Below are 22,736 nucleotides of genomic sequence, written 5' to 3' on the forward strand. Positions count from 1 at the left end.
TTCATGTCGGTGTATATGGCCATAAGTCTGTTCACTCTGCACATTGTTCCCTATAAAATACTGACCAATTGAGGGTAATAGAAGTCTCTAAACAGTACACCCAGGAAAGATACTGATGCTGAACTGTTGAAATTCAAAAAACAGTAGTGGACTCATTTGGCTTTCACACATTCTGGGTTTGCTCTACAGCTTGATTTGATCTCAAGTTCAAGTTTCTCTCAGAAAGCGTCAAACTTGTTTGGTTTCTCCTACAACAGATGCAAAATTTAGGCTTGTTCATTAATATATAATTGAGACACCAGAAATAAAAGAAACTGAAATTCTCGATGAATCTTATTCGCAATAAGGTAGAAAAAAATGGCTTCGAGCTGAAATAAGGAACCGATGAAGAAAATACACACTCACTGTCACTTTAAAGAAGAATTTTTTTTACAAATTCCTAAGATTTATTTACAATTAAGAAGCAAATAACAAACGTAAATGTGTTAAGCTGGTAACACCACTGTTGATGATGCGCTACTCACAGTTGCAACAGTACTATGCCCGTAAAAAAATTCAACATCCAAACCAGCTGCCCATCTTCTAAGAATCCTCAACAAAGTGGAAGCCTTTCTTCTTGCTCTCATTGTTCCTGATGCCAATAATTCCCATATAATTCTCTCGATTCCCATTATCGACGCCAGCTCTGCTATCGTGTCTGCCCCACCCTTACGACAGATGGTAACAAGTGTTGCCGCAGCGCTTTCTCTTACTATATCCGATCCTTCCCTCATTAACACACCCAACTTCTTAATAGCATTATATGCGGCAGCTACTGCCACTATTCCTCCTCTCTTCACCACCATTTCGAGCACCGCGGCGGCTTCTTCCGGCATCTCATTGATCACTTCATTAACCATATCCACCACCCCTTCCTTAACTAACCTCCCAACTGTCTCCCTATCTCCCGCCAAATTCAAAATAGCCACCAATGCATCTCTCTTCGAACTCGCGGGCCCGCTTTTAGCTAAATCCACCAATCCTTTAACGACACGCGTCTTCCTCCCAAGTCTTTTCCTATACGAGTGCACGCCAGATAGGCTGAATATTGTTGCTGCCGCATTCCCTTTAGCCTCCCAAGTGGCACCAGTGCGTAACACCTCGATAACGCCGTTGAGAGCTCTGCCGTTTTCAATGATCTTTGTTTTGTTCGCTTCTAGAATGGAAAGGTTTAGCATAGCAGTAACGGCATTAACTTGTAAATTTGGAAACTCTGAACCTATATCCGGACCTAAATATCGGGCGAGCACGGGAATAGCTCCAGCTTCAGCGATGCAGGCTCGGGAATCTGAGTTAGACTTCGCAAGTGCACGAAGCTCATAAATAACTCCGTTGACTGCTTCCATTGACTGTGAGGCCGACATTTTGTTAACCAGAAACGACACTGTCATTTTGTTGGCCTCAAGAGCCGCCTTGCTTTTTATAACGCGGTCTATTCTGTTGTTGCCTTCCGCGGTTTCAAACGGTATTTTCTGCTCTCGGCACCACATGGCTATCAAATTCTTCAAAGCTCGGTTAGGAATCAGGATGGTGTTGACCAGGGCCTGGCCTGTCTTCGGACAAGTGTTGTGCCCCGATTCAATCCAGAGATTGATACTCTCACGATCGTACGTCTGACCTGTGGCCACGACAACTGGATCCCGCATTAAATCCAGGCTAATCGGACACCGGAAATCCACCGGTACGTTGACATCCCATGCTAATTTCTTACTCCTGGAATCAGCGCCTGGTGTGGATGGTTCAAACAACACGCATTTCACGTAACGAACCAGTCCTATCAAAGCAATCAAGTCGGATTTCGATTTCTCATCTTTTTGGTTCTGAACTTCATCTTCAAGATTTTCAATTTCTTCTTTGCAGGATAAGGAATTGCGAAACCCCAACAAATAAAAAATCTCTGCTAGCTTTGAATGATCAGGGACAATCTCTTTCTGAATCCGATCAAGCATTGTTAACACGTCTTGGCGCAAATTGTAATCTCTTTTATCGACAAAGGTTTTAGCCTTAGAGCATTGTTTTCTTAACAACAAAAACAATTCTTCAACTTCCTCGCTAATCTCGACTTCCTTGACAGGAAAGATATCCAAAAGGGTTGCTAGCTCTACTGTCAGCTCGAGGAAATTATTAGCAACCGAATCGCTTTGCATCAATAGCCACATCCTGCTTCCGTTCACGCAGTCTTCAAGCAAAGTCTTGAATCTTTGAAGAACTAAGTACATTTCTTCGAAGCATAAGAGAGTAGGAGATAAGAACAGAATTGGGTTTTTCAGGAGTTCCTCGAATAAGATTGCAAGGATCTTCGTCTTCCGTAAGATTGAAGAAGAGTTGCGTTTTAGAAGGAATTGAAGAGGTTTGAGAGAAGAGATTTCTTGGGAGAGTTCAAGGAGAGTTTGGAGAAGTCTCTGGTCGGAGAATTTTGGTGGTATGAATGCCCCGGCCGACGGCCGCCGTTTTCTTGGCGGGAAAACTTGAGGGGAAACTGCCATGGAAAGAATTATAACAGAGAGTTTTGTTTAGAAACAAAGAGAGATGATTGTAAGAGATGATGATAAGAGTTTTGTTGGCTTTTGATTGAAGGTGAAGATTTGTAAGAGATTATTGGTTTGGTTTCGTTAGTTGAAACAAGCTGTTTCTTACAATGTTGGGTTCTTCTTCTCCTTTTTTTAGTATTTTTTTTAATATAACCTAACAAACGAAGCAAAGGTCGGCTGTTGATCGAGACTGCAAAGGATATAGGTGTTTCTTTTTTACTGCTTTTGCTTGTTTTGTTAATAAGAAAAAAAAAATTGTATTCAACTGGGCAGGCCGTTTACTAGGCAATTAACAAGAACTTGAGATCATATTAAACTGAAAGGCTGTGTCATTGGATTGAGTCCACCAAACAAAAACAAATATTTGTTTTGTGAGAGTAAGGCTGTCTTTGATTAATGTGTTTGAACTATATTTTAAATAAAAATATATTTAAATTGAAAAAATATTAAATTATTATTTTTGAATGGATTTAATATTAAAATCATTCAATTTAACTTATTCTTTTTCAGCTTGATTATTCATTTGCAAAGATAGCTACATTGCATTATCAAATCCATATTAATTTTTTTTTGTATTTATATTTCGAGTCAACTCACGCTCATTGAGCTAAATCTTTACGTCTCGAACAAAGCTTGTAAAACAGGATTTATATCTAGCTGTCCATGTCCATTAGTAAACGAAGAAGATCAAACTAAAAACCATATGAAAAACATACATTTTAATTCCCATCCATTACCATCTCGCCATCCACGAATAGTCCATCAAATATTAAATCCCTCCTCTAGCAGCCGCCGCCGGCGTGTGCATTACGTATAAAATTCTGTGTTTTGTTCAACGTATGAATTGGTATGCACTTACTCATTATATGATATTATATGTATACTTTTATACAAGCTGTAATGTTGGTGTAGGGTGGTTGGGGACTAGATCTGTTTCGTCACCTATCAACAATATGCTAATAAAAAAATTCATGCATTATTATCGCGCGGTCTCCTTTATCATATTGCATAGCCAGCTGGGGGTATTTAAAGACACTTTTCCTCTGTTTCTTTCCATTTCTTTTTCTTTCTTTTTCTCTTTTTAAAAGATAAAGTTATAAATGTTTCAAAGAATGTGCAGTAGATAAGTATTAACTTCGATTATTTAACCAATGGGTAGCCAAGTTGAGAATACTAGTACGCCAATATGTTATGAGTAAGCTACAGTCAATATAAGGTAATCTCCTAGCTAACCAGAAACAGCCCTTTAATCACAATAACAATCAATTAATTAATTAGTAGGTTCGGCTAATTAACACAATTGTTAATACATTAGTTTTTTTTTTTGTTCATTGCGATTAAATGAAGTAATAATTAGAAATTTCCCCATTTTAAACTTTTATTAATCACATTATAAACCCAATGTTTGACATACATTGCTAGTTGATGGTGATGAAAAACCCTCATTAGAAAGATTAGGAATGTTTTATATGGGTTGATAAAAACTAGACTCGAAAGATTTGGTGAACCCGAAGACAACTACAAAAAAAACACTCTTAAGCTTAAGTTGGTATAGTGTTTATTTAGATGATGGGGAGAATAAATATTCTCTAGATTTAAACGTTCATTTTTGTAAAAGTTCACTTTTTCATTGAGGCACCAATCAGACAGCTTGTATAAGGTGGTTGATGCTTTCAATCGACATGTGACTTTACACAGTATCATATACACCTATGTGCTAGGATTTGATACTTTTTATAAGACACATTCGGGCGATGCCTCGTTCGGTCAGATTTATATTGAGTTAATAGAGGGAGGTAAACAAGATAAATATGTTCTTTTAAATGCTTATCTTTTTCATGGTTTGCGACTTTGTGTTCCAGTTTTCTTTTTGCAATAACATATCATTCATGAATTGCATTGTAAGGGGCATTTTGGACAGGATAAGACTTGGCTCTAGTATCCATAGATTACTGGCCTAAGTTGCTAGAATAGGTTTCTAACTTTGTCAAGAGGTGTGTTGTTTGTCACAGGTCCGATAGGCCTTATCGAATGCTGGGTTGTACACCATGTTACCAGTTCCTGATGTTAAGTGGCTAGACGTGAGCATGAGTTTTGTATTGGGCTTACCTCATACACAATAAGCTATGGGTTCTATTTTTATTGTTGTTGACAAGTTCATGAAGATGACCCATTTTATAGCTTGCTAAAAGACCATGGAGGCATCTCGGGTAACCCAACTTTACTTCAATAAGGCGGTTTGTTTGCAAAGCATTTCTAGGTCCATCACTTCGAATAGAGATGTTAAGTTCATGAGTAATTTCTGGAATAGTTTGTGGGGAAGGATGAGAACTCAACTGAACTTTAGCAGTGTTTATCACCCTTAAACAGATAGACAGATAAGCAGATAAATGTAGTTGATCGCAATCTCAGCAACTTACTATGAAGCTTATTTGGAGATAAGCCAAAAAGGTGGGATATATCATTGCCACAGGCGGAGTTTGCTTATAATAGGTCTCAGAATCAGACCACCCAACTAAGTCATTTTGAGATTGTTTATGGGTAGAATCCTTTTGAAGTATTAGAGTTGATTCTCTTACCTTGCATCAAACGCTTAAGCATCCAAGCTATTAACATGAAAGATTACTTTGCATGGCATTCAAAAGCAGGTCAAATAGATAATTGGTCATTATCGAAACCATAAAATTAATTTTGATTGTTCTCTCTTTTTAAGGAATTGATTTTTATAACACGATAGTGAAAGCTAGGTCAAACCCAAGGAAAATTATTCTGATTCTTCTTATAGGAAACTAAAATAAAGATTGAGGATTAATAAGGAAATTAAAAAAAATTAAACTTCTGAAAAGAAAATGTAAAAGATAATTTAGTGTTTGTATGCTTGGTTCAAAGAGATTGTTCATTCAATGAATTAGGTTGATCATCAAAGTAAAATAAATATTCTTTTAATTCAAGCAAATACTTAAATTCATTTAAATAAGGAAGATCAAAAAAAGATTAAATTAATTAGAAAAAGGCCCTAATTAATTCCTTAATGTTAATTAAATTAAATATTGAAAAGTAATTTTTATATTCGATGATGAAATCTTTAATAGCGAAAAACAATCAAGTGATCCAAACTATCATTAAAAAGCTTAATGATTTTTATTTGTGTTATTCTTTTAATCTGAAAATTAAATCAACTTAATTCATTTATTTTGCTTCTTTCTATATCTAAATAAAAAAATCATGGATTGAAAAATTCACAGAAAAAAAAAACGTATTTACCGTAGAAACCATTCAAAAAAAACTTGAATGAAAACAATAAATTACACAACAAATTAGGCAAAATAAGTTGCCTGTGAGCGTAACCTTGGTGCATAGCCATGGGCATAGTCTTAGAAGTAGCTGTGGGTGTTGCCATGTATAGTTGCTAGAGTAACTAAGTGGAGCCTAACCTCCAGCATAGTCACGTAGAGCGTAGCCTAGGCATAATTGTTGGCTTAGCTGCTAGCATGTCATTAATGTAGCCTTAGACATGGCTAGTAGCATTCTTATAAAATATTTAAGTTATAAAATATTTAATATAAATACCTTTAATATTTATAGAAATGTGTATATTTGTATAAAATATTTGTGTAATTTTTTCTTTCACGTAATTAAACAATCACAGCCGAAATGATAGCTTCCGTTTGTTTCACAAGCCTTATTTGAGCTTATCATCTGTCAGTGTCACGTTTCCTTAGGCTAAAAGAGACATGAAATTGCCTAGAAGAAGTCACGGGCACGGGCACGGGCAGGTATAGAGTTCCTTTCTTTAGACGTCACCAGCAAAGTGGTTTTCGGCTTACGCCTCCATTTGCTTATCTATCCACGTAAGTATGTCAGCATGTTCTTGTCCGAGAAACGAAAATCACAATCCATTCTGCTTGTTCTGGTGGGCTTCTAGAGTTTTGTTTAATAACGACAAGTTATTAGTAATTAGTAGAATTAGCAGAAAAACAAACAAGGAAATTGAAGTGCGAGATGACAATATTAATATTAATATTGATTTGATTTTTAATCATACTTCTTCAATCTTAATTTTTATATCTGAAAAATAATTTATGATGTAACTGTATTAGAAGCAATTTTTATATTTGGCATGATCTTATTAAAAGCAATTTAAAAATAAATTAAAATAACATGAATTGAAATCGAAAATTAAATTTGAAGTTAAGAATTTTAAATTTTGATTGATACATAACAAATTTAGACTAGATTTATAGATGACCTTTTAATTAACGTTGGTTTTTTTAAGTATCTTAACATCTTTGTAATTTTCCCTTCCAACACAAATTAAAAAAACAATACAAGTCAATTTATAATAAATAAAACCAAACACAAACTGAATTTAGATTGTTCTGCTTATGTTTTTTTTTCAAGTTTATGATTTTTTGTATAAACAAACCAAGCGTATTGAGATTAATTATCATCTTATTCATCATCATCTCAAGTATAACGCTATTACTTTGTCTTTTGTTTCTTCTTATTAACAGATTGCAGATTTCTTTACCAAGTTGTATTTCATTTCTCATTTTTGTTTTCTAGTTGATAAACTCTCAATATTTATAGTTATCGCATCGTGAGTTTGAGAAGAGATGTTAAGAAATATATTTATTTTGTTTTATTTATTAAGGATATAATATTATTTTTAATTTAGCATATATATAATCTTTTTACATTTAAGTTAAAACAAGAAGTTTAGAATAAAATCATCGATGAAAAATCTAGCCTACTTTTCTCTTATATTGGTGTGTTTTTGTGTTAATTTGAATTGATTTGACAAATGGATTATTTCTTGGGTCAAGGTTCCTTCAGATGAATTATAGCCAGCTCGAATTGTCTCAACAGGTAACTTGGTTGGACAGGAATATTGGGGTGGGTTTCATACAATATTTTCCCGTTAATGAGCTTACCAGAAAAGTAAACCAGGGCTAAGAACAAATACGGTATTTATACCATCAAGAATACATACAGTCATACAGAACAAAACAGCAATAATTCTTGCTTCCACATACAGTGAGTGATGTCTAATGGAAAATAAATGCTATCGCATCATATACCTGCATGCTTTAATTGGATCTTAGCTAGGCATGTGGAGACCCACGTTTCTTTCCTTTCTCTTTTAACAAAAGCAAGTGCGTTGATATTGATATAAAGCTAGAAGAGATTAGTGTTAGACCCACAAAAACAATCGTGAATGCAAATTTCATAGAAGGTTTAACTACATTGTTGAACTAATTGTGTTATGGGTTAGATTAAAAAAATATTAACATAAAAAATATATATATCTTAACTAAAAAGACTTTGAATTAATCATGGAGTTATTCTTAATTGATCTAAAAATACATGTTTTTATGTTTTTTGGGTTTTTCAATAATGAAAATTACAAACTTATTGGATTATAATGGAATTTGTAAGCCTACAATTACAAGTCTATTGTTACAAGCCTACTATTATTAACCTACAATTAGATGCTTATTTGATAAACAAGTTTTGAAGATCATGAGAACTTAGTTGAGTTGCATAGCAATTATTGTTGTTATTTTGTTTAGTTGTTGTGTTTTGATTATGTGCTTTATACTCTTGTTTAAATATAAAAATTCAAGATAAGTTCTAGCAACTACATACCCACTTCATTCAAGGCAAGTACTTTTGGTGACTACTCATTCATCATGTTCCATTTTTTATTTTAAGGATCTTGCACCACGTAAACTCTTTATACATTCCTTTCATCACCCTATAGTTTGAACTTTCTCAAGTCTGTTTTGCAATCAAGTTTGACATGTTCTTCTTAGTTCAGACTTTTTAGTCTATGACATTTATTCCCCTCTCAGACAGCCCATTAATAACTTATTTATTTCCCAAATTAGAAGTTAATAGGAAATTGAAGAGACTTTAACGTTTTCATCTATATTTATATCAATTAGTTTTCTTAAGATGATTTGAATTTTCTAATTTGATTTTTTCTCTTCATTGAAAACCCTTTAATTTTTGTTCCCTTACATCTTGAGATGATTTTGGTTTTGAATCACGCTCAATTTCTTTTGTCTTTGATCCTTGACTTGAATCCAGTTTTTTTTCTTCAAACTCCAGATCTCTCTATCATAAAGTCTAGACTGTTCAATAAGTTAGTAACCTCTAAATAATAGTTTGGATTGCTACCTCTTTAGTGTTTCATCATTTTATTTGTCTATTCATTGGGAGAGACTTTCATTTTCCTTTCAGGCTCTTCAATTAATAAAAACCTTGTTAAAATATCACAAATTTCATCCTCAATTTCTTTAGAAATAAGCTTATATATCTCTTCAAACATTTTATCAACTTATTCCACCCTTCGTTTAAAAATTGTATCTCTCTTGTACACTCATAAATTTGTGTTCCTCTTCTTTATTTTTTACTGCTAATCTTGGAATGATTGATTCTCTATTTCTTTCTTCAATAAGAACATCCACCGGTTCTTCTTTTTCTTCTAATTTTTTTTTAATAATTTTGACTTCTCAGTGCCATAGTTTCAAAGAAAAACTATGACACCTCCACTGTAGTTACCATTTGTTTAGAGTTCTTTTGTGTCCGCATCAAATAAAAAGTCGGGATCATGAAACTAGAATCACTTCATAAAAAAATTTAAAAAAATATAAAGCTTCATTTCTAACAGATCCAATGTTGAAGGTTGAAATTGAAAAAAAAAATTAAATCCATGAGACCATGATAACTTTATAGAAAGAAAATTTTAAAAAAATATTATTAAGCTCAATTCTCAAACAACTTAATATTGAAGGATGATATTGAAAAAAAACTATAAAAAAAAATGAGTTGTTGGAGGGTGAAATAGAAAAAATATATATTCAATTAAAAAAGGACAAAAAAAAATAAATTGAGTCAACCTGTCAATCCGTCAACCCGGAAACCAGGTCATGAAATCGGAATAACCTCGTGAAAAATAAATTGAAAAACATTAAGAAGCTAAATAAATAAATATTCAATTAAAAAGGACTTAAAAAATAAACACGGCCAACCTATGTCAACTTATCAAACCCACAAACCGGGTCTTGAGATTGAATAACTCCATATAAAGCTAAATGAAAAAAAAAAATACAAAACTTAATTCTCAACCAACCTAACGTTGAATGATGAAATTGAAAAAAAAACTAAAAAAAAATTAAAATTGTTGGAGGGTTAAATTGAAAAAAAGATGTTCAATTAAAAAAGAACCAAAAAATAAACTAAGTTAACTAGAGTCAACCTTCTAACCCGCAATCCGGGTTATGAGATCAGGATAATCCCATGAAAAGTAAATAAAAAAATCACGAAGCTAAAATAAATAAATATTTAATTAAAAAGGACCTAAAAAAACTTAGTCAACTCAAATTAATCTATCAAACCTACAATTCAGGTTTTGAAATCAAATAACCCTATAGAAAAAATAGACAAAAACAAGAAAAAATCAATTAATAGTGTTTTGTGGACTACCCTTTAGTGTTTTGATAATAATTATTGTAATTAATTATTAAAGCAATGCTCTACATGACCGATCAAGTTAATTTAATATTCTTTTAACTTTGTTTGGTTTGCCAACCAAAGATCATTTATCCCTTGCTATGGCAGACAGAGAATTGGATTTGTTTTCCAATGAGACAAAAAAACACAGAGGCATGAGTTCATCCAACCCCTTATCTGCCCTTCCCACGCGTCTGAAAACTGACATTATAATATTATTCACAACCTCGCCATTTCTCTCTCGGGCTTTTCTGCTGCTTTATTTATTTTACAATATCCAGCCCAGTGGCTACAACATCATGGCATGGTATTTTTTAAAGTATGTTTTATTTAAAAATATATTAAAATAATATTTTTTATTTTTTAAAAATTAATTTTGATATCAATATATAAAAATATTTAAAAACATCAAAAACAATATTAATTCAAGGGAAAAAAAATTAATTAAAAAAAAACACTTAAAATACAAAAAACAGTAGCTAAAACATCTCCCACCACATTGAGATTCGAATCTATCTACTCCATCTTTTAGATATTTATTTATATCTGGATTGATAGAATGTTTACTTTTCTAAAACTCACCGATATGCCTGTTCTTCAAGCGAGTAATCCATGATTTCACAAAATGTTCATCGCCAACCAAATAGCTGAGACAGTTCATGAAAGTTCCGGCCCTTCGATTTCAATTTATGAGCTTAGTTAACGGTTTATATATGTATCTTCACTCCTCCCTTGGGCCTTTATGGCCCATATAAATGCATAGACGGGTATCCATCCAGATTTTAGCAAATCTGTCTTGCCATACCGGGCTTTCGGGTTACTTCTCTCCGTAGTCGTGTTTTGATTGTGATAAAAAAGAATTAAAATAATTTTATTTAAAAATATATTAAAATAATATTTTTTTATTTTTTAAAATTTATTTTCAATACTAACACATTTAAACAATATTCAAACACTAAAAAAAAATTTAAAAGAAACCATGTTTTTGCTGTGATGCAGAATATGCCTGGATCATGAACAATCCGATAGAGCCAAGATCATGATTTGACGTTTATTTCTTCTTATCTGAGCAGGCATAGTTTGACGGTTTGACCCTTTCTTCTTCTTCTTTTTTTTGATTTCTTTTTTTTTATAAGTTGTTTAGTTTGACCTTGTTTCTCTCCCTCTATGTTTATGATGTGAAATATAAAATCAAAGTGCTGAAAAAGGATTTAAAAAAAAAATCGGTGTGCTTGTCTTCATTTAACAAGTTAGTTTTGAGTTTCGGTCCATCAATTTTATCCTTGTTATCATCATCAAGTAAGAACTAAAATACTCTTTATTCATGAATTTAATTGTACTTTGGTCAATTATATGCTTATTAATATAATAATTACTAAAATTTTATATGATTATTAATTTTAGAAACTATAAGATTAATTAGAATACATGTAAGTTAACTTGAATATCCATATTAATAATAATAATAACAAAAAAAAAGTTCAAATCGATAGAAAATTATTTATTTGTCATGATAAATTAGAGGAAATCAAGATTAAAAGAAGTTCCAGCCGTCTAAGAAAGAAAAACAAAATGTTAAATGGATGGGACTTGCGCACGCTGGCTGCTGCGGGCCCGCTCTCTATAAAAGATTTTTTAATTAATTTTCGTGTTGAAATACAGTTATTTTTTTGTTAATATTGATTGTATGGTAGCACGATTATGTCAAAAAGTTCAATTAATCTATCTTAATTAACTCATTTTGATGATATTTTTTCTCTTTTAAAAATTTGCTCCATAATACACATTCAATTAAAAAAAAATAGATTGATATTTTATTAACAGACTCAAGATAAATTTCAGAATTTATTAAAGGGAGTTTTTCTATCAAGTGTTCCTAATAATATTATCAATATTTTACATTTATAAAGTTCAAATACAGAATTAATACTTTTTATTTTTTATTATTTGACCCTAAATTGATTGTCAATTGATTATGATTTCTTAAACAAAATCAATAATGTAAGAAAAAAACCAAAGTGAAACAGACACCTAAAACAAGTTACTCGTCAAAATTTGCACATAAATGCATTCGTTGAATTCTAGAATTAGAGAGAAAAAATCAGAGTTGATAATAATTTCAACCATAAAAATTATTGAGGGGTTCCACTTATGTGTTTTTAAACCTTAACATTGCCTAAAAACAATATCCAAGCTTAGAAGAATTTTTTGTTTCAGGTTTTTGTGTGATCTTTTAAGTTTCTTATGGTTATTTATAGATTTATCAAGGAGTTTATAGTCTTTTTTAATTATTTTGGATCAAAAATAAATTAAAAAATATATTTTCAAGCCAAAAAACTAAAATCCCTAATTTTCTTTTCAGGTTGAAAATTGCTTTGTCAGATTTATATTTTTTTTCAAAAACATTTATCATTCACCCCATCAACTTTAAGATAATAAGAGCTCGTGTAAGATTTTTTTCTAATGGGATAAGTTGGCTTGGTTTATCAGGCCTAACAATATCTAATTTCTTTTCTTTTCTTTTTAATTTTGCTTTTTTTTAATTAATATCTTTTTTATATGTGTTAGTTTTAAATAATTTTTTAATTTATATTTCAAGTAATAACCCTTCTTTTGTGATTTTTTTGTTTATTTAGTTTTTTTTAAATAACGATTACTTTTTAATTATTGTGTACACATGATTTTTAAATAGATTATTATGATTTATTTATTTACATTTTATATAGATGAAATTTATTTTAAAAAATAAAACATATTTATTTTTGGATAATATTTATAAAATGTGCAGCATTGCATAGTTTTTTTTCCCTTTTATTTTATTCAGTCAATTTTATACACGTGTTGGTTTCTATTATCATTTGATTTAATAAATAAATTTATTAAACACAACTGGGTAAATGACTCGTATTTTAAGATTAAATATATTGATTTACTTTTGTTTTTTAATTTTTTCAATTTTAAATTTATATTTAGAAATTATTTTACGTAAAAAAAACATATTGAGAAAGTCTATATGTTCAACTTTCTCATTGGAAAATAAATATTTGACCCGTAGAATGTGGGTCAAAAATCTATTTCTTCTAGAAGTTGAATTTCCCCCCCCCCCCCCTATTTTCATCAACATGCTTTTTAAGACGTCTCTAATTCCTAAATCTATGTATTTATCCATGGAGGCTTCTAGTCGAGGAAATATATAAATTATAAGAGTTAATCTTACTGTACTGTCTACAAATTCATATTTAAAATCTCAAATACATAATAATTTAATCAAGGTGAGAGAATTTTTTTTTTCTTATTACCCTGCTATACTAAAAGACCTAGGAAAGTTAACGGAGCTTCACTACTCATATTAATAGTGAAACTTCTCCTTTTCTTTATTTTTTTATTTTTTTTAATTCAGCTTTTTTTTTTCATTTCGCTCCTTTTTTTATTTTTATTTTTATTTAGATTTGTTTTTCATTTAGCTCTGTCTTTTTTTTTCTTTTGATTTCAATTTTTTCTCAATTTAATTTTCAATTTTTTTTAATAATCATTTAGATTGTTTTTAAACATGTCAAGTAGATTGGATCATGTCAGAGCAACTCCAACAAGTTTTAATTTTAAACCCTGACTAAGAAAGGAATTGAGTTGATATTTTTTTTTTTTGTTGTTAATTTCATGCTTTTTTTTCTCAATCTTGTCCTATGAAGTTTTTTTTACGGGTTGGTTGGGTTGCTTTTAAACTAGCTAAGTCGACTAAGTCAAGTCAGGATAATTTTCACGTAATTTTATTTAAAATCGGGTTAGACAAGAAGTTAAATCAAAAGGTATTTGTTATGTCAATTTCATCATTTTATTCTTAGATTTTTTTACTAGTCGGTCAGATTGTCTTTAGGCTAGTTAAGACTATTGGGTCATGTTGGGTCCATTCTTGTATAATTTAATTTTAAACTCGAGCTAAGCAAACAGTTAAATAAAAAGGTTTTAAGGTTAACCTGTTAGATCAGATTTAATAAAAATATCAAATAATTTTTTATAATCTAAATTTTTTTTATTATGGTTAAATTTTTTTGATTCAACTTGTAGCATAACACTGCTACATAAACTATAAACTAGTAATATTATAAAATAGAGAATAAGAAAATTAAAAAAAGAGAGAGAGAGAAAGCTTCTATTGATTGCAATGGGTTTTATTATTATTATTATTATTATTATTATTATTTTGAATGTGATACTTGTATCCTTTTAAGGATATTGATCACCAATATTTGGCTTATATGCAAAAATAAAACACCCATTTTAGACTTAGTATTCATTATTATTATTTTCTGACCGAATTTTATACCCCAATTATTATAAAAATAAATAAATAAAGAGCTATAAGTGATTTACTATGACTTGTGACAGGAATTAATATGAATTCCTACAATGGTTCTTTTTTTGGGTCTCTTATTATTTTTTTCATATACATCTGCATTTTTTTTCTTTTTATTTGGCCCTTTAACATTGCGATGATTTGAAATTGATTTTGGTAATATGTTATTTATGCTTGCGTATAGAGATCTTATAGTGTCAAGGAAATGTTTTGTCGCTTGGTTAATTCTCGATTTGAAAAAATAAAACTTAATTTCATTGATTTAAAAAAATTAGAGCTTCAGGGATTGGATTTGAAACTTTTAAAAAAGTTCAATCCCATTTTTTTTGCTAATATTGAGGACTGATTTGCATGGGCAGAGAAAGAATTCATGTCCTTTTTTTTTTCAGTCACTCAACTTTTTTTAAAATTTAATCATTTCACATAGCTTTTATTTGTGATTTAACTTAGTACTTTATTTTGGTTGCCTAAATATGATAATCTCGCAATATCAAGAGAAAAATTCGGTACTCGGTTAATGCTCGGTTTGTAAAAATAAGATAAAAATTTGATGTAAAACAATTAAGCCTTAAAAGATCAAAATTAAAACTAAAACAAATATGATTGACTGAAATTAACGAGTAAGGCAACTTGGTTGGTGCATGCCTTACGTGTATCAGCATATGGAGGAAGTCGTTGCTTTCTAATGGCGCGTGCGACTTCCTTTGATTTCCAAACACCGGATTTCTTGGTGGCATTGAAAGCGGCGCAGTGACAACTTTCAGGTGAGACTGTGCGTGTCAGTGGAGGAACGACGATGAAGTTCTAATGCTATTTTTTTCCTTCTTCTCCCTCTTCTCTCTCTCTTCTCCCCAAGAATCACGCTATCCTAGCCAAAATCAAAAGGTGTTCTATCATTTTTTTGTTTTTATGTTGAATCTGGTCATCATTTTTTTATTGCCATTTTTTATTTGTATTTTTTTAAAATAGAATTATTTTTCCCGTTTAATCATTTGACACTGGATTGATTAAGAATTAGATTTCATGATTTTTTTTGTATAGGTTAGTCTTGGTCTCATAAATCGAGGCATATATTTGAAAGATTAACTCAGGTTGACATTGATTTTTTTTTAGATCTTATTTTTATAGTGACATACTCTTTCAGTTTTATCTTTCAATATTGAATTTGTATGGATTGAGCTTTGTGATTTTCTTTGCTTTCCTTTCTATGGGGTTACATCGATATTATGACATAGGTTACGAGTTTGACAGGTTAGCTGAGGTTGATTCGGATATTTTTTAGGTTATTTTTTAAGATTAAATATTTTTTTTGTTTCATCCTTCAATATTTGATTAGTTTGACAATTAAATTTTATAATTTTTTTTGTCATCTATTAGGTTATCTTGTTCGCATGATCCAATTCATGGGGTTTGGTGGACTTATCCGGGCTCGCTAGTGTTTTATTATTTTTTAATTTGGTTAATTTATTGTTATTTTTTATTATATAATTAAATGAAATCAATTTATTAAATCCAATTAATACGGTGACTTGAATTACAAAATTTGTTTACTTTTTAAAAGTTTTTAGAAACTTTTGATCATCATTTTTTTTATGTTAAAAAATATCATTAACAATGAAAGTCACAGATTAGATACAGTCTACAATCTCCATCATCAAGTCTTGGTAAAACTCAATCTCAATCTCAAGAGAAAAAAAAAAAATCTTGGTAAAATTACCTCTATCTTGGCAACGAACATTTACTTGTGGTAAACAAACCCATCCTTAATTAAATCCTTAATTAATCAGCTCATTCATTTGCATTATAAAAAGAACCAAGGTGTTTTAGCCTTTTCAAACGCCAATCACACTAGTTTTTTTGTCTTAATTTTAATTAAAAGGTGGCTCAATGGTCTAGAAGAATAAACAAAACTATGTTTTAGCATTTTCACTTCAATCCTTTAAATTTTATCTTTTTTAATATCATCTTTCCAGTATAGTTTTGACTAAAGGGTTTGATTCTCTTATAGTTTCAAGTTCGAATATTGTGGTTGTTAATATGATGACCACCGGAGATTTATATGATTATTAACTTCAAGATCCGTGAGATTAATCGAGGTACGCGCAAGCTGACCCAAACACTCATGTTAATAATAAAAAAAAAAGTATTCCACAAAAGAATAATTAATTGTTAGCTATTTCACAATAAAGGGTCAAATTGAGATATTGTGAAAAATTTGAGAAGTTTAAACAGTGAGAGCCTGAAACGGAATATCTCATAATCTACAAGGACTATAATATAATTCACCCTAAAAAAACTTGAAAGATTGCTTGTATAATTTGTTTTCCTTAAATTCTCTCAATATATTTATTTATTTATTTATCTTTTAACAAAATCTCCCTTTTATCTTATTTATTATAAAAAATTTATTCATATATTTATTTTTGTAATTTCTTGTCCTTCTCTTCTCTTTCTCGAGTTTCTTCTCTGTTAAAACAGAAAAACAAACACCAAAGCTGCTGCTACAACAACAACGACGACGAACCGATTTCCAAAATCCGAACCCGCCTGCCCCGATTATCAAATTTTTTTTCTTCTTCTTCATTTTCTGCCTCTCATTTCCATCAATTGCCATGGCCTCTCAACCTGTGATTGTAAGTCCCCGAATCTCTCTCGCATTGTTTCCAGCTCATTACGTCGCCGTTTTATCAAACTCGAATCTAACAATTATTTTTAATCACTCAATTAATCTTGGATTAGGTTTTGTTTTTTTTTTTTTAATTTTAATTGGTTTGGGATTTTTATTTATTTATTGATTTTTAGGGTTCTTGAAGTATCTGCGAATTGGTTTGAATTGGAGAAGATAGGGTTAGGTTCTCGAATTTGAAGCATTGCTAGATTTTGAATTGGGGATTTCTTTTCTTTCTTTCTTCTCTTTGTGTTGGATTGTTTTCCAAAGACGGGGAAAATAGGAGGATAATGTGTATACTGTGTGTGATACAAAAGTGGTCTCGCCGGGTTGCTACGATGCTGCCTTGGTTAGTTATTCCTTTGATAGGATTATGGGCACTTTCACAGCTATTGCCGCCGGCATTTCGTTTTGAGATTACATCGCCGAGACTGGCGTGTGTTTTTGTGCTCCTGGTTACTTTATTTTGGTACGAGGTTTTGATGCCACAGCTGTCTGCTTGGCGGGTGCGTAGAAATGCACGATTGAGGGAGAGGAAAAGGTTTGAAGCTATTGAATTGCAGAAGCTTAGGAAAACTGCTACGAGGAAGTGTAGAAATTGTTTGAGCCCATATAAGGATCAGAATCCGGGTGCAGGTAAGTTTATGTGTTCTTATTGTGGGCATATTTCGAAACGGCCAGTTTTGGATTTGCCTGTACCACCTGGGTTGGGGATTTCAAATTCTGGGATTATTAAGGATTTGGTGGGGAAAGGTGGGAAGTTACTGAATGGCAAGGCGTGGAGTGATAATGGATGGATGTGTAGTCAGGAGTGGTTAGATAATGGTGGTTGGGCTGGTGGGTCTGTAGCTGGGAAGTCTAGTCATTGGAGGAAGAATGGGAGTGGGATTTTTGAAGGGGATGGACATTGTTTGGCCGAGACATCATATTCAGGGGTTGTAATTTTTGCTTGCAAGGTGTTGACATCTTTTTTCTTGAGCATTCGGTGGCTTTGGAGGAAGATTTTTAGGACTAGTTCCTCTGAGGATGGCTCTTCTGATGCCGAGCATAGGGTGATGTTGGCTAATAGGCGCGAGAATGGGGAAAACTTTCATGAGAGTAGAGGAGAGAAAGCACGCAGGAAAGCTGAAGAGAAGAGACAGGCTAGGTTAGAGAAGGAGCTCTTAGAGGAGGAAGAGAAAAAGCAAAGGGAGGAGGTTGCTAGATTGGTAGAGGAACGTAGGAAGCTGAGGGATGAGATAATGGAGGCTGAAAGGGATCGAAGTAGATCATCACCACTAACCAGGGAGAAAAATAGTAGGAAGGAAGCAGAAAAGAAACGTCAGGAAAGAAGGAAAGAGAAAGACAAGGGGTCTAGTAAGAGCAACTCTGATGCAGAAGATTTGGAAAAGAAAGTTGGTAAGGAAAGTGATCAGAAGCGGGATGTTGAGAAGAAGAGTGAAATTGAGCGCCGTCAACATCAAAAAACTGGGACAGAGAGTGTAAAAGGTCAGAACATTGAATTGGGACATGGGATTAAGAATACACCTGGAAGCAATTTTAACCGGGGCAATGCTGGATCTAGGTATTTTGATCGAATGAAGGGTACATTTTTGTCTTCTTCTAGAGCTTTTAGCGGAGGTGGTTTCTTTGGAAAACCTGCTAACATGCCTGCTATTGTCACTAAAGAAAATAAGCTCAACAGTTCTATAGATCCTGTTCATACTTCTGCCTATAGGAGAGAGATATATCCACCTGACCGTCTGGCTGGGAAAGCAAGTCTGAATGGAGATGAAAGGAACATCTATCGTCCTGTAAGTTGTCTTGCTGCATGTTTACTCTTATTTATTTTCGCTTGTTGACAGGTGGAAAAAAATTTAGGCATGCAGAATTTGTTGCTTTCTTTATATTGATTTTATCCTTATGGCATGCTGCGCTGGCCATCTATGTATTATAAATTTTGATTGTCTAGCACTTATTTTGCAACTTTGATTTGAACATAGTGGTTAACCGGCTTGATTGATTGTCATTTTAACTTTGTGCGTAAATTTGATATAGATTTTAAAATGTTTGTTTAGTTGCATTGAAAATTTTCTGTTAATGCCTAGTCGCCTGTTCTTCTTAGAAACTTTGTTTGAAAAGCATGCTAGGGTTCTGGTGAAATTGTCTCCTATTAATTTTTTTTATGTTTACAGGCATGCTGGATAAGTTATGCAGAAATTGTTTTTTTTTTAATCCCATATTGAATTTCTCCTTGTTATTTTAGTCATATGTGCATAAGTTTGATCTAGATTTTTTAAATACTTGCCGTTTTGCTTTGTGATGAGATTTGTCTCCTATCATTGGTTATTTGCCCATACTTCTAGGTAACTTTGATTGGAAGGCATGCTAGGGTTTTTATTAAAGATAGATAGCTTATTTTGGATGCTTGTGGATTAGCAATGAATTTATAAGAAAAAAAGTGTTAAGATGCTCTGCCATTCACAACAGGTGCTCTCTGAAACGCAACCAAGCCAACCTAAGAAAACATGGCAGCAATTATTTGCACGCTCATCACCTGCTCCTTCATCCTCAAATGCAAATGTCATCTGTAGACCAAATTCAAAACAAGCAGAAGTTCAAGCACAACAGTTTCCTTTGCAATCATCACCAATGCAATCATTTGATAATCCAATCAATTTTGGGCTGCCATCACCATTTCCAGCCTCCGCATTTCCAAATGTATCCAGTAACACTAGTTTAGGTTTCTCACCTCCTATTGAACCAATTTTTCCCCGTTCTGTGGAAGGGTCCTGTGATTTTATACCTGAAGAACCGGAACTGTTTGAAGACCCATGTTATATTCCTGACCCAATATCATTGCTTGGGCCTGTTTCAGAGTCGCTTGATAATTTTCAGTTAGACCTGGGAACTGGTTTTGCACCAGACATGGGACTGGGATTGGAAAGGCCTTATGCTATAAAGAATGTGTCTGCATCTCCTGAAGTGAACAAGCCATCTCCAATTGAGTCCCCTTTGTCAAGAATACGAACTGCTGATGAAAAGAATAATGGTTCTAATTGGTTCCCAACTACTCCTATAGCCCAAGATTTTAACACACTACCTATGGATGATATGCATGGGAATGAGAAGAGAACATGGCAAATGTGGAACAGTTCTCCTCTTGGTCAGGATGGTTTAGGTTTAGTAGGTGGCCCAGGAAGCTGGCTTTTACCCCCAGAACGAAACAGATCAACCAAGGAAGATATTATACCACCTCCATCTCAGAAAACTATGCCATTGCTGTTTACAAAAGATGATCAAATCCTTTCTGGTACGCTTTCTCCTCAGAAGGTTTTTCTTGGCAATGGCCAGAATGGTGGGGTTTTCAGTCCAGTCATTGGTTCAAGTGAAAATGAACCATGGTTACAGAATGCCTTTTTCCCACCATTATCAGGCAGCACCAGCCAGTTCTCTCTGAAATCTCAGGAGGAATGTGCTCAGAATGAAGTGATTTATCGGAGTCCCACTGGAGCTGCAACCGACAATGCTTTGGGGTCATCTCCAGTCCATAGTTGTTCCAAGTGAGTGCATCATCATTTGAACTCTCTTTTATTAGATCTCTAATCTCGAATTGGAATGTATATATGACTAAAACGAGAAACCATCAATCTGACTTTTATCATTGTTGAAACATCTGAAGATCATCTGATATCAATTAAAACTATGATAACTGAGATGAAAAGAATATTGTGTTAGATTGATGCACTGAAATAATTCCATTGTTTTGGACAATAAAAGAATGATGTGACACTTGATGCCCAAGTTTTTCGCAGTTAAATCATAAATTCATGAGTGAACTCTGGTTTTTAACCTTTACTATGGCCACTATTCTCGGTTGCTTATTTAAATAACCACCCGGTGGTATTTGTCACTCTTAGCGTGTTCATGTACAATATCCATTTCTTGGGCCGAATTCTAATTCCTGGCTACAATTAATTGGAGTGGCTTAGGACCAAGAAAAACTGTTGTAATGCAGGTATCTGCTGCAGCCTCCGGTCTCTTAGATTGTAGAGTTTGAGTTTGTACTCACCTAACTGTTAAACCCCCTGAAATATATATAATAATCTATTTTTTCAAGAGTATTGGGAAACTAATCAACACCATGATGAAGCATCCGAATGCAAAGAAAGAAATATTAATAATTATTTCAAAGATTATTAAAAATACTTAAGATTAATGTTGAGTCAAAACTTAAATACTCGACACAGATCCAAAAAAATAATTTGCATAAACAATAAATGTTTATTGATATTCTCCTTGGCAGGTGATGCAGCAATATATAAAAATAAGCACAATTCTAATAAAATTTAACATAATTTGATAATTATATATGCACTAATTAGATGTATTTACTATATTTGAATATGTAAATAAAACGAATACAATATTTTGATTGCTAACGATTATGTTCATTAATGATTAGAACAACTAATCAACCTTCGAGTGCTACTAGTTTGTCTATTTGCTTGTCTACAGTGTTGAAACTGATAATGCTAATCTCTCTGATTCATTTCTTTTCTACTGGCAGGAATGAATGGGGTGCACAAGGTTCAGGAGAAGGTTTCGGGAAGTCATCTGTCACAAGACCCAATTTTGGTGGTTTGTTCCCCACCTCAGATGTACAGTGGTCATTCGATTAAAAAAAGGAAAGAAAAGTAAAAAAAAAAAAAAAGGGTGACAGTATGAGGCGCCTGATCTGACCTCCTGTTCTGAGGAGGCAAATGCCCCTCAGATGTACACTGGACACGATTGTATCTTCTTCCATCGGTTCTTTAAAGGGGCAGTGATCTTTACGTACTTAGCATGCATAGGAAATTAGGATTACCCTTTGACATGCATTCACTTGTGCATGAGGTAACAGTTAGGTTTACTACAATTCTAAATTTTTTAGGTTTTGCCTGGGGGAGAGCGGGGTGTCCCCTTTTTGAGGAAAATTTCTTCTTTTGAAAATGGAGCTATTCCTCCTCGTAGTTGTAAACCACCTGATCTTCATCTGAATGAATGCCAATGAGATGATGCTAACGCATGCTGCTAATGCTTATGAGAAGCTATTTTGGCCTTCTTTCCATGTTAGGTTCACTTTTCCATGTACCTGGGAGCCTCCCCCCTCCATCCCAAGTCAAAGGCTATCAAATCATGGAAACCAAAATTCCCTCTTAAAGAACGTGTCATGGAGCCCCGATTTCCCCGTAGTTCTCCCCAATGTTGGGATAGGAGGCCAGGAAAAAGGCTAATATCGATTAAGCAGGGTTCATTTGCTAGCTGATAATTATGAAACATAAAACATGAAGTTAAGTTTAGATTAAGAACTGCTAGTTGTTTGGATTTGCAGCAATGTTCACCGACCGTTCTGTGCTCTAATTCTCCCTGCCCTGTCTTCCTAAACTCTCCATAACATTTGGATCACGGAATTTAAGATAGACAGCCGGTAGACAAAATATCAGCTTAAGCTCCATCATAGCCTCTTGTGTTGTCACTTCTGCTGCAACATAAACAGGGGTTCCACAGGTTGTGTGAAGCAACTCGTCTTGCCGCTTAGATTCAGCAAGAGCACTTGATCCAAAATCAGAAACCTTTAGATTTTTGTTCTCATCCAACAGCAGGA

General features: G+C 32.8%; 2 protein-coding genes across 2 annotated transcripts; one reads left to right on the forward strand and one right to left on the reverse strand.

The window, feature by feature from the left end:
- Positions 1–305: 305 nt before the first annotated feature.
- Positions 306–2,752, reverse strand: LOC133688757 (U-box domain-containing protein 16-like). Its single transcript, XM_062108363.1, has one exon. It carries the CDS (start codon positions 2,523–2,525, stop codon positions 486–488), a length of 2,040 nt encoding a protein of 679 aa, XP_061964347.1. The 5' UTR covers positions 2,526–2,752; the 3' UTR covers positions 306–485.
- A 14,095-nt stretch (positions 2,753–16,847) lies between these two features.
- Positions 16,848–22,178, forward strand: LOC133689646 (stress response protein nst1-like). Its single transcript, XM_062109597.1, has 4 exons — positions 16,848–17,075; positions 17,245–18,903; positions 19,580–20,652; positions 21,660–22,178. Exons 2-4 carry the CDS (start codon positions 17,401–17,403, stop codon positions 21,769–21,771), a joined length of 2,688 nt encoding a protein of 895 aa, XP_061965581.1. The 5' UTR covers positions 16,848–17,075; positions 17,245–17,400; the 3' UTR covers positions 21,772–22,178.
- The last annotated feature ends 558 nt before the right edge of the window (positions 22,179–22,736 follow it).

The sequence above is a fragment of the Populus nigra genome, chromosome 3 (assembly GCF_951802175.1).
Source record: "Populus nigra chromosome 3, ddPopNigr1.1, whole genome shotgun sequence".
NCBI classification, from domain to species: Eukaryota; Viridiplantae; Streptophyta; class Magnoliopsida; order Malpighiales; family Salicaceae; genus Populus; species Populus nigra.